The sequence below is a fragment of the Micropterus salmoides genome, unplaced genomic scaffold (assembly GCF_014851395.1).
Source record: "Micropterus salmoides isolate LMB-PRFRI ecotype aquatic unplaced genomic scaffold, ASM1485139v1 Ms_hic_scaffold_2397, whole genome shotgun sequence".
Lineage (NCBI taxonomy): Eukaryota > Metazoa > Chordata > Actinopteri > Centrarchiformes > Centrarchidae > Micropterus > Micropterus salmoides.
The window spans coordinates 14,373-27,957 of NW_024041592.1; the positions used below are offsets into that span (position 1 = coordinate 14,373).

Below are 13,585 nucleotides of genomic sequence, written 5' to 3' on the forward strand. Positions count from 1 at the left end.
ACCTGCCGTCCAGGGCAGCTTCGGCGTCTGGCCCGAGCAAAGGGATGCATTGTCATTTATACAGTCTAGGTTTCTATGTTTTGGGAAAAGAGATCCCCTCTCAGCCTTGAATCCAGGAGAGGAGAGGAACAACAAAAGAGGAAAACACCAAAACAATCTCACAGCTCTGACCTAAACCCTAGTAAATATGGACGGACCAACATAAGGAGTATAGGAGAGGAAAGGTTAAGGATAAAAACATAATACATATATCTTTAAGCCATAGAGAGAATAGTAATAATAATATTTAAAAAATCATACATAAAAGATTAAATGTAAGAGGACACAATTTTCTGCCACAACACTGGGTACATCTGGGATTTTCACCCAAACTGCTGCAGCCCCTTCAGGTTGGATGGGTTCTGCTGCTGTCCAGTATTCTTTAGGTCGGACCACAGATTCTGGCCCTCTCTTGGCAGAGTTGTTGTTGTGCTATGATATTATATATTTTCTACAACCCAAAGCAGATCTGTACTTCCTCGTACATCTCAGTCTTCACGGTGATGCTTAGTTGTTGCATAAAGACTGAGATCATGTGACAGATCATCTGACCGTTAGATTGCACACAGGTAGAATTTATTTAACTACTTATGTGACTTCTGAAGGTAACTGTTGCTCCATATCTCATTTAGGGGCTTGGTAGCAAATGGGAGTACGTGAAATCCAAATAAAAAACCTTTTGCTGCATGGCAACAAAAAAGGAAAAAGGCCCGGGGGGTTCATATTATTGCAAGCCACTGTAAGAAGATTAAAGTACAAACTGCACCGTAATAATTCAACTGAGCCACTCTAAACTGTAAAAGATACAAACCCTTAAATAACACTGAACAAAGAAGACTTTACTGTCAGAGAGGAGTCACCACCGTAACAAATACTGAACCTGCTTTATCTTCAGCCACAAACAGGAAACATTTAAAACAATATATACACTTTCTAAACTATGAAAAGCTCTGACGTTTTTCTTTACGCCTTCGGCCTGTCTGCCTGCAGGGGGCGCTGCTGTCCAGCACGCCCACCTGCTGCTGCCTGCAGGTGTTTTCCCCTGTGTCACCTGGACGCTGAGTGACAGCTTTATTTAAGTTGTTATTGGTCAGAGAAGACTTCCTGTCCTCTCTGCAGAGAGAATCAATATGAATCCAACCAATCACAGACAGTCAGTGTGTTGTCACCTTTATTGAACTGAAGCTGTTTTTCAAACCGAGTTAAAGAGCAGGAAACTTTATTTTGAAAGGCCTATAGGTACAGTTTCCTGTGGTTTAATTTCCATGAACACATACAGTTAATATGTTTCTGAGAAGTAAACATGTCGGAATATTTTATTTACACAAGTTTAATTTGAAAAGAAACTCCCTCCTCGGACCACGGATACATGCGAACAGCTGATTCAGCTTCTGTTAATGGGGACAGTTTGAATAAATATCAATACATGAAGCCTGTTGGAGCTCACAGCCTCTCTCTGTCTCATGAAAACATAACATTTTATTAATAATCTCCTGCTGCTGCTGAAGAAGACTTAAATAACGTTTCTCTGTCTGAGGAACACGGATTATTGATAAATGACTGGGTTTGTAATGAATGTGTTAATAAGGCTTCATGTCCTTTAGAAGACAAAGTGATGGAATATAAATATATATTCCTCAGCTGCTCAGGTTACATCCTGATAACGTGTTGATGAGTGAGAGAGGCTGAACCTGCTGTTACATGCATATAATATATATAGTTGTTATTATTATTAATCTAGCAGCTGTGTGTTTACAGCCACCAGGGGCGCTACAGAGCTGCAGCACTCTCACTGGATGCACCACCACATGACGGCCACCGAGGCCAGCAGACCAATCACAGAGCTGGCTGCAGAGGAGGGGGCGGAGTTACACAGGTCCGAGTTGCAGCACTTGAAGGTAAAACTGGAAATCTGGAAATGATGGATGTAGAGTTATTGATCAGATGGAACAACATAGAGCTTAAACACAATACAACAACGTCCTGCTGTCACCTGAAGAAAACCCTTTATTTAAAACGAAACATGCTGCGTTCAACACCCTGCGGTGTACGTAAGGTAACACAGCTGTGTTTATATTGATGTCTCTGCTGATTGGTCAGACTGGTTCACACCTTTTCAGACCGTTAACGCTGGTTCACAGTTTTATTCGGAAATGTTGGCGCTTTGTGAACACAGGCATGTTATGAAAGTTAATACAACTGTGTATATACACTTTTTCACTTTTACACCTTTCACGCCTTTCACACCTTTCACACCATTTACATTATTCATACCTTTCACACCGTTCACATTATTTACACCTTTCACACCTTTCACGCCTTTCATACCGTTACCACTGGTTCACAACTTTCACATTATTCACACCATTCACACCTTTCACACCATTTACATTATTCACACCTTTCACGCCATTCACATTATTCATACCTTTCACACCGGTTCACATTATTCACACCATTCACATTATTTACACCTTTCACACCTTTCACACCTTTCACGCCTTTCACACTGTTACCACTGGTTCACAACTTTCACATTATTCACACCATTCACACCTTTCACACCATTTACATTATTCACACCTTTCACGCCATTCACATTATTCACACCTTTCACACCGTTCCCACTGGTTCACATCATTCACACCGTTCCCACTGGTTCACATCATTCACACCATTCCCACTGGTTCACATCATTCACACCGTTCACATCATTCACACCTTTCACGCCTTTCACACTGTTACCACTGGTTCACAACTTTTACATTATTCACACCATTCACATTATTCACACCTTTCACACCGTTCCCACTGGTTCACAACTTTCACACCGTTCACATTATTCACACCTTTCACGCCTTTCACACCGTTACCACTGGTTCACAACTTTCACATTATTCACACCATTCACACCATTTACATTATTCACACCTTTCACACCGTTCACACCGTTCACACCTTTCACACCGTTCACATTATTCACACCTTTCACACCAACTTTTACACTTTTTCACACCTTTCACACTGTTCACACCGGTTTACAACTTCACTTTCACATGTCGTTTAACCTGGAAACGGTGGTGAAAGTGTGCACACTGTTTTCAGATTGAATGTGCCGTGGTGTTGATGATGATGACGGTATGTTACCTTGTTTATCATGTTCACTATTTTTATTGATTGCTGATCGGGGATTTGTTGTTTTTGACTGCCGTCTGTGAACCAAATTGACAGTGATGCTCCCCAAAGGAGAGGAAAGGAAATAATGCCGTCCCACAATTCCTTGCTGCAGCAACTTTCGATTAAGGACGGCGAAGTTCCCTTTGGCTATTAATTATGAATACACTGTACTGGTTGTACTGGTTTAATGGTTTGTATTGGCGGTTAATACCACCACACCATACTGTGGTTATAAATGGTGTTAATTAACACCAGCTGAGCTTACTGACTGCGTTCCTTGAGTACACAGTGATGAATGTGAACTGGTCTGGGTTTCCTCCTGGTGGTTTGGAGTTGTTATAGCACGTCATGCTGTTTAGCTGATGACTCGAGGATCTTTTACTCAGACTTTGTGGTAACACTTTCTATGAAGGTCCTCGCTGTAATGACTTATATATTTATAACACGATGTAATGCTTCCATAAGGCGTTATAACAACTTTTATATTCACTTACTAACATACAAACAGATGAATGGCGAGCCTGTGGACGGGCCCTAACAGATGCAGTGGACAATTGGAGACATCGTGGCAGCCGTTCCTACTGCCCAAACAGTGTTCCCATTCAGTTCCTTTAAGATGTTCTTTAAAACATTTTGTGCAGCGGTTGCCACGATGCTTCCGTGATGTTATATGGTCTGCAGCAGATCTTCTCTTGAGCGATCTCTCGCCACCCTGAGAACAAGTTTCCTTCATGGAATTATGTTGTGTTGTTGTGCTAAACTGCAAAATGATCAAAATTCATACAGATTGTTCATAAAGTGAAGAAACATAAATAAAATGTGTCACTTTACTTAAAGCAAACAATTACGTGTTATAAGTTCTTATAATTAGTTCATATGGTATTGTGTCCACCTGTAATATATTATACAGGGATGGACATTTAACACTTTACTTAAAGCAAACAAAGACATGCTATATAACATTAAACATTACTATAAGCTGTTATTCCATTTTATATCACTAATTCTAAATAGTGACTAAAGTGTATTTATAACGGGGCAGAGTCGGTGGTTATAATGTACTATGAAACATGGGCGGAGATTCTGCCACACACTGATATAAACTGTGATATGTACTGTTAGTTATAAAACATTAAATCAAAAGGTCATAATACGTTATGAACTTTGCTATAGCGCCTAATGCACGTTGTAAGTGATTGTAACAGTTGTTATAACATCATTATATGGTGTTATCAATGTATGCATAAGCCATCATAGCGATGACCTTCATAGAAAGTGTTACTGACTTTGGTTCGTGGTTGTTCACATCATAAAGGAATCTGAAAGTTAACGCCTGTTAATGTTACTGCTCATTTTATAACTGCCCAACAGGCAGCGCTTATTTTCAGGTTGTGGCTGTGTGATAAACAAGCGCACGCTGATCAAACTCCGAGTATCCGAGAACCTCTACAGACTAAATGATGAAATATCAGACGGACCTGCTGGTAGATTAGTCATGGAAGTCCAGCAGCATAACGCTGTAGCGTGACGCGTTTGAGTTAATCTGCCTCATGTGACGCTCAGCGCTCTGCTGGGTGACGTGCACGTGCACACATGGTGAGGTCGACGCTGAAATGATGTACGGTGCAGCCCTGAAGGTGGTCGTTACCTGGGGGAACATCTGGGACAGTCGGCCGTACTCGCAGTCTGAATACTTCAGACACTGACGGTAGGTCATCCCACCTGCGGGACACACAACAGTAGAATCTCAGTAGACTAAGAGACGGGGGGGGCGATGGGGTGCAATGGGTAAGACACCTGCCTTTGGCGTGACCCATCCACCATTGTGTCCCTGAACAAGACACTTAACCCCTCGTTGCTCCAGAGGCGTGCCACACGTACAGCAGCTGTAAGTCGCTCTGGATAAAAGCTAAATAATTAAATGTAAATGTAGACTGATCTGGTTCCTTCAGGATCGCGGAACATGGATCTGCCTACAGGAACTCTGGACAGCCAAATCAATCAGCTAGAGATCTGGCCAATCAGAATCCAGTATTCCCTGTGGTTCTGGTAAGGTCCAGGTGTAAGGGTGTACAGGTGTACCTCTCTCGTTGAGCGTGAGACAGGCGTCGTCATAGCTACAGTCTCGTTGTTTGGAGCAGCTGCCGGTGTAGTCCTTACAGCTGAAACAGCGAATGGCTGATCCTGAAACAGAACACATTTTACAGTCAGTAGAGTCCGAGTCCTGGACTACGACAGTCTGTGGGCTACAGGTCACGTCCAGGTCTATCAGGGTCTAGGCTAACATTAGCTGTCCTGATCCTTGTTAGTCCTAATCCGTCCTTCCTCTTGTAAAAGTGTGGCATAACACTTCCAGTGATGGCTTTTAATAACCACGGTGACGTCACCGGCAGACACCTGATGAGCGCAGACTTCACCCTCTGAAGTCAAACCGTCACGAGCTTCATGAAGGTCGTAGGTGAACCTGATAAAGTGGCGACTTTAACATTTGTTTTGTCCCTGTATTTAAAAAGGTTTGACTCTCCAGCTCAGAGTTATCCAAGGAAGGTTCTAATCAAGGGCAGCTGGACTGGTTGAAGATACTCGGAGACGTTTCGTCTCTCATCTGACAGACAGGAAACTCAGCTATTGAACCTCAGTGCGGTAGTTTGCCAGGATCAAAGATACCGCTGGTTCGTTAGTGCTGCTGGCTGTTTAACGACACTGGTCACGGTCCTTAGAGCCACCTGAGGCCTGAACGACCGTCGCTGTCACCTGAGGCCAAAAGTGAACGTACACTGTTTAAGATCCGTTTTACCTTCACCCAAAAGAAATAATGCACAACTTGTATGTATACAAGTATATCATATCTAATATCTAAAGCCAGCCAAACCCTACAAAGGTACAGGTATCCAACCTCCCAAACTCCAGGAGCCGTGTGGCTTTACTTTTATTCACTGACTAAAACCTGCCTCTGTCTGCTCGCTCCACATGGGGCCGGGAGACGAAGTGGAACCAGACGCTCAGGTCAAGTAACGTATAGACGTGACGTCTCATGACAGGATGACAGTTGTCTCTTTGGGTGGACAGCCAAAACTAAAGAAGACAAACCCCGGCTGACTCTTACATCAAGGTCTCCTTGTAAAGACATTTATTAATTCAGTCTTTTGATGATGTTGAGAGTTTGCAGGTGAATTTCCACAACATCATAAAGAAACACAACCCACAGTGCGTCACAGACAAGCCCACCTGCTCAGTCGCTGGGTACAAACCTTAAATCAGCTAAGAAACAGTTTTAATAAAACAAACGTACCGAGTCCGATCAGAGCGGAGCAGATCACCAGACAGATCCCCAGGGAGCGCTTCATTTTCACCCCAGCACAGCTCACACACTCATCTGCAGCAGCACATTCATGTGGAGACAAAGACAGAGGACAAAAGGTTTGTTGTGTCTTTCAATAAAACCGTCCAGCACGTACAGCGTGTACTCACCCAGCGGCAGCAGTCAAAGTAATACTGCGGTTCAGCAGTACTTTTGTTACTGAGGAGAGAAGAGGGCGAGTGGCGATTCTGACTCTGACTGACAGCTGAGGGCAGCTCAGAGGCCACGCCCACTGGGAGGAGCCTGCACGTTTGAACGCTAATCACTTTCATTGTTTTCAATGTCATTTTAATTTAAATGTCAGAACAGTGAACATGACTACTGCTGTGTACTACTGTACTACACAGGAGGGCGGGGTCAGGGGTACAGGACCCTCTGGACTACTGTGTACTTACTGTGTACTACTGTACTACACAGGAGGGCGGGGTCAGGGGTACAGGACCCTCTGGACTACTGTGTACTTACTGTACTACACAGGATGGCGGGGTCAGGGGTACAGGACCCTCTGGACTACTGTGTACTTACTGTACTACACAGGAGGGCGGGGTCAGAGGTACAGGACCCTCTGGACTACTGTGTACTTACTGTACTACACAGGATGGCGGGGTCAGGGTACAGGACCCTCTGGACTACTGTGTACTTACTGTACTACACAGGAGGGCGGGGTCAGAGGTACAGGACCCTCTGGACTACTGTGTACTTACTGTACTACACAGGAGGGCGGGGTCAGAGGTACAGGACCCTCTGGACTACTGTGTACTTACTGTACTACACAGGAGGGCGGGGTCAGAGGTACAGGACCCTCTGGACTACTGTGTACTTACTGTACTACACAGGATGGCGGGGTCAGGGGTACAGGACCCTCTGGACTACTGTGTACTTACTGTGTACTACTGTACTACACAGGAGGGCGGGGTCAGAGGTACAGGACCCTCTGGACTACTGTGTACTTACTGTGTACTACTGTACTACACAGGATGGCGGGGTCAGAGGTACAGGACCCTCTGGACTACTGTGTACTTACTGTGTACTACTGTACTACACAGGAGGGCGGGGTCAGAGGTACAGGACCCTCTGGACTACTGTGTACTTACTGTGTACTACTGTACTACACAGGAGGGCGGGGTCAGAGGTACAGGACCCTCTGGACTACTGTGTACTTACTGTACTACACAGGATGGCGGGGTCAGAGGTACAGGACCCTCTGGACTACTGTGTACTTACTGTGTACTACTGTACTACACAGGAGGGCGGGGTCAGGGGTACAGGACCCTCTGGACTACTGTGTACTTACTGTGTACTACTGTACTACACAGGATGGCGGGGTCAGGGGTACAGGACCCTCTGGACTACTGTGTACGTACTGTACTACACAGGAGGGCGGGGTCAGAGGTACAGGACCCTCTGGACTACTGTGTACTTACTGTGTACTACTGTACTACACAGGATGGCGGGGTCAGAGGTACAGGACCCTCTGGACTACTGTGTACGTACTGTACTACACAGGATGGCGGGGTCAGAGGTACAGGACCCTCTGGACTACTGTGTACGTACTGTACTACACAGGATGGCGGGGTCAGAGGTACAGGACCCTCTGGACTACTGTGTACTTACTGTGTACTACTGTACTACACAGGATGGCGGGGTCAGGGGTACAGGACCCTCTGGACTACTGTGTACGTACTGTACTACACAGGATGGCGGGGTCAGAGGTACAGGACCCTCTGGACTACTGTGTACTTACTGTGTACTACTGTACTACACAGGAGGGGGGGTCAGGGGTACAGGACCCTCTGGGCTACTGTGTACTTACTGTGTACTTACTGTACTACACAGGAGGGCGGGGTCAGGGGTACAGGACCCTCTGGACTACTGTGTACTACTGTACTACACAGGATGGCGGGGTCAGGGGTACAGGACCCTCTGGACTACTGTGTACTACTGTACTACACAGGATGGCGGGGTCAGGGGTACAGGACCCTCTGGACTACTGTGTACTTACTGTGTACTACTGTACTACACAGGAGGGCGGGGTCAGGGGTACAGGACCCTCTGGACTACTGTGTACTTACTGTGTACTACTGTACTACACAGGAGGGCGGGGTCAGGGGTACAGGACCCTCTGGACTACTGTGTACTTACTGTGTACTACTGTACTACACAGGAGGGCGGGGTCAGGGGTACAGGACCCTCTGGACTACTGTGTACTTACTGTACTACACAGGATGGCGGGGTCAGGGGTACAGGACCCTCTGGACTACTGTGTACATACTGTGTACTACTGTACTACACAGGAGGGCGGGGTCAGGGGTACAGGACCCTCTGGACTACTGTGTACTTACTGTGTACTACTGTACTACACAGGATGGCGGGGTCAGGGGTACAGGACCCTCTGGACTACTGTGTACTTACTGTGTACTACTGTACTACACAGGAGGGCGGGGTCAGGGGTACAGGACCCTCTGGACTACTGTGTACTTACTGTGTACTACTGTACTACACAGGAGGGCGGGGTCAGGGGTACAGGACCCTCTGGACTACTGTGTACTTACTGTGTACTACTGTACTACACAGGATGGCGGGGTCAGAGGTACAGGACCCTCTGGACTACTGTGTACTTACTGTGTACTACTGTACTACACAGGATGGCGGGGTCAGAGGTACAGGACCCTCTGGACTACTGTGTACGTACTGTACTACACAGGATGGCGGGGTCAGAGGTACAGGACCCTCTGGACTACTGTGTACGTACTGTACTACACAGGATGGCGGGGTCAGAGGTACAGGACCCTCTGGACTACTGTGTACTTACTGTGTACTACTGTACTACACAGGATGGCGGGGTCAGGGGTACAGGACCCTCTGGACTACTGTGTACGTACTGTACTACACAGGATGGCGGGGTCAGAGGTACAGGACCCTCTGGACTACTGTGTACTTACTGTGTACTACTGTACTACACAGGAGGGGGGGTCAGGGGTACAGGACCCTCTGGGCTACTGTGTACTTACTGTGTACTACTGTACTACACAGGAGGGCGGGGTCAGGGGTACAGGACCCTCTGGACTACTGTGTACTACTGTGTACTACTGTACTTCACAGGAGGGGGGGGGGGGGGGGTCAGCGGTACAGGACCCTCTGTACTTACTGTGTACTACTGTGTACTACTGTACTACACGGGGGGGGGGTCAGGGGTACAGGACCCTCTGGACTACTGTGTACTTACTGTGTACGTACTGTACTACACAGGAGGGGGGGGTCAGAGATACAGGATCCCCTAGACTACTGTGTACTACTGTACTACACAGGAGGGGGGGGTCAGGGGTACAGGACCCTCTAGACTACTGTGTACTACTGCACTATAGGGGTCCAGAGTCCAGGACTGTCTCGACACTCCCATGAGCCTCAGCTGGATGCTGTGTAACCGTAAACTAAGATGGTGGACGTAGCTCAGAGGCACTGATGTGCGTGCAGCCTGGTGCAGCACATCAGGCTCAGGAACTTTTTTCTGATTCTGAGTTGTGAGAACGCAGCCTCACAGCTGCTGCTGCCTGCTGGTCCGGGACGTCCAGAGGTTAACGGTGATGTGATGATGGTGGATGAGAGGCTCTGTGTTCCAGCGTTTATCTCAGTGCAGAAGAACAACGACATCAGTGTTTCGGCCTCGAGTGACCCGGGAAACAAAGAGAACTCAGACAGGGACACAATCGGCCTCAGTGAGCCGGAGACAAAGAGCAGAGGGGGTCTGGTCCGGCCACCGCTCGGCCACTGTCAAACACTCGGCGTTTGTTTTCATCATCAGGCCACCAAATCAGCTGACCGGCCTCGCGCTCGGTCCTGTGTAATGTGATGATGTGTCGTCGGTCAGCGTTAGAGAGGTTTAACCCAGAACCTGAACCTCCGGTCAGGACCTCAGCTGTCACTGTAACTGAATGTGTCCTGTTACACCTGCTCACCTCTGCTCTCTTTCATTTAAAGGTTGCTTCATTTTTAAATGTTTCTATGGTGACGATCTTCCAGTGATGCGACCTCGCCCACAAACTGTCTGTGTGCCGACTATCACAGCGAACGCTGGTGTCGCATCAGCCGGGCGGAGTCATCACGTTAATGTAGAATAAGCAGGCCGGGCGACGTACGCCGGGGGGGAAAACGGTAGTTAACAGCGTAGTGATGAAATGCGCTCTGTAGAGCAGTTTGTCCGTTTGGGCTACTGTAGAAACATGGCGGCACAACATTGGTCCTTCTACGTAAGAGGAGCCACGGTGTCTGTAGATACAAATTCATTATGTAAGGGCCTTACACACCACAGAAAACATAGTTATGATATTATTTTGCATTTCTATCAGTAGAAAAGTGTTGGGTCCCTGTTCTCTGTTCGGATCCAGTTGTGGTTCTGTTTGTGGGTCTTCCTGATGGGATTAATCTGGATGAGAACACGATGATAGGAGGAGAAGTCTGAGTGAACAGCAGCTGCTGATCTCTAGCGAGCTCTGTTCTGTTCAAGAGCAAGAAGAAAGAATAACACATTATTATTAATAAGCCCCTCCCACTTTGTAAGAAAAGGATGTGTTGTTTTATAAAGTTGAAAGTGATGATGTTTGACCACGTTAAATCAGACCATAGACCCGGTGATCAGGCTCTGAGCAGCAGCTGAGGGAAACTGGCTGTTCTGTTTCAGATAAACTGTCCATCAGTAACTGACGCTGTGAAGCTGACCTCCTCAGGAAGAGGGTTACTTTAACAAACTCTGGGTTTCTCTCTGACTCTGCAGAGCCTGAAGCTGCTGTCATTCAAACGGTCCACATGCAGAAATCATTCATCTAAAGAAGTTTAAAAGAATCTAAATCAGGGTCAGATATTAGTTTGTTTCCCAAACATTATCTTTAACATGATCAACCTTGACAGAGACACCTCAGAACAACTTTGTCCTTTATAACACTGGGACTCTGTGGACAGTAAAGACTCTGGACACTAAGGACTCTGTGGACACTAAAGACTCTGGACACTAAGGACTCTGTGGACACTAAGGACTCTGTGGACACTAAAGACTCTGTGGACACTAAGGACTCTGTGGACACTAAGGACACTAATTGTACTGGTTTTATTAGATCTTAGTGCTGCATTTGATACCATTGACCATCAGATCCTATTACAGAGACTGGAACATTTCATTGGCATTAAAGGAACCGCTCTAAGCTGGTTTAAGTCCTATTTATCAGATCGATTTCAGTTTGTACATGTTAACGATGAGTCCTCCATGCACGTCAAAGTTAGTCATGGAGTTCCTCAAGGATCTGTCCTTGGACCAATCCTCTTCACTTTATATATGCTTCCTTTAGGCAATATTATCAGGAAACATTCCATAAGCTTTCATTATTATGCAGATGATACTCAGTTATATCTATCGATCAAACCAGATGAAACTCATCAGTTAGTTAAACTTCAAATGTGCCTTCAGGATGTTAAAACCTGGATGATCTGTAATTTTCTAATGTTGAACTCAGATAAAACTGAAGTTATTGCTCTGGGGCCTAAGCACCTCCGTGACGCATTATCTAAAGATATAGTTTCCCTGGATGGCATCGCCTTGGCCTCCAGCACCACTGTGAGGAATCTTGGAGTTATCTTTGATCAGGACATGTCGTTTAAGTCTCACATTAAGCAAATTTCAAGGACCGCCTTTTTTCACCTACGTAATATTGCGAAAATCAGGAACATCCTGTCTAAAAATGATGCAGAAAAACTAGTCCATGCATTTGTTACTTCTAGGCTGGATTACTGCAATTCCTTATTATCAGGCTGCTCGAAAAAGTCCGTTAAGACTCTTCAGCTGATCCAGAATGCTGCAGCACGTGTTCTGACAGGAACCAGGAAAAGAGATCATATTTCTCCTGTTTTAGCTTCTTTGTTTGGCTTCCAGTAAAATCCAGAATAGAATTTAAAATCATTCTTCTTACCTACAAAGCTCTTAATGGTCAGGCACCATCTTATCTTAAAGAGCTCATAGTACCTTACTACCCCACCAGAGCACTGCGCTCCCAGAATGCAGGGTTACTTGTGGTTCCTAGAGTCTCCAAAAGTAGACTAGGAGCCAGAGCGTTCAGCTATCAAGCTCCTCTCCTGTGGAACCAGGTTCCAGTTTGGGTTCAGGAGGCAGACACCATCTCCACATTTAAGAGTAGGCTTAAGACTTTCCTCTTTGATAAAGCTTATAGTTAGGGCTGGCTCAGGTGAGTCCTGAACCATCCCTTAGTTATGCTGCTATAGGCCTAGACTACCGGGGGATTTCCCATGATGCACTGAGCTCCTCTCTCCTCTACTTTCTCTCCCTCTGTATGCAACCTCATCCCATTATTGCATGTTACTAACACAACTTTTCCCCTTTCTGGTAGTCTTGTGCTTTCTCGTCTCTCTCCTCCTATCACTTCCTGCAGGTTTTCTGGCTCTGGAGCTGTGGAGTCTGGATCTGTGGTTGCGGGTCACCTGCTGCCCCCGTGTTCCTGCTCGACACCCTCTGCTGCAACGACTATTGTTACTAGTCCTATTGTTATTATTGTTATTATAATCATTAACATTACGACTGTTATCATTAACACTACTATAAATATCTGTACTCTGCATTTTTCATTTAGTCTATAGCAACATCACCTTTACTGTCTGTACCTCTGTGTGGATATTGTGTAGGCTGCCTCTCTCTCTCCCTCCCCTCTCTCTCGCTCGCTCGCCTTCCCTCCCTCTCGCTCCCTCTCTCTCCCTCTCTCTCTCTCTCTCCCTCTCTCTCTCTCTCTCTCTCTCTCTCTCTCTCTCTCCCTCCCCTCTCTTTCTCTCTCTCTCTCCCTCCCTCTCCCTCTCCCTCTCCCTCTCCCCTCTCTCTCCCTCTCTCTCTCTCCCTCTCTCTCTCTCTCTCTCTCTCTCTCTCTCTCTCTCTCTCTCTCTCTCTCTCTCTCTCTCTCCCTCCCCCCTCGCTCTCTCCCTCTCTCTCTCTCTCTCTCTCTCTCTCTCCTCTCT

General features: G+C 46.4%; 1 protein-coding gene across 1 annotated transcript; it reads right to left on the minus strand.

Moving 5' to 3' along the window:
• Positions 1 to 1,237: 1,237 nt before the first annotated feature.
• On the minus strand, positions 1,238 to 6,786 carry LOC119918750 (CD59 glycoprotein-like). Its single transcript, XM_038739462.1, has 5 exons — positions 6,688 to 6,786; positions 6,509 to 6,592; positions 5,299 to 5,400; positions 4,865 to 4,938; positions 1,238 to 1,951 (listed from the first exon to the last, which is right to left on the minus strand). Exons 2-5 carry the CDS (start codon positions 6,561 to 6,563, stop codon positions 1,829 to 1,831), a joined length of 354 nt encoding a protein of 117 aa, XP_038595390.1. The 5' UTR covers positions 6,564 to 6,592; positions 6,688 to 6,786; the 3' UTR covers positions 1,238 to 1,828.
• Between the last annotated feature and the right edge of the window lie 6,799 nt (positions 6,787 to 13,585).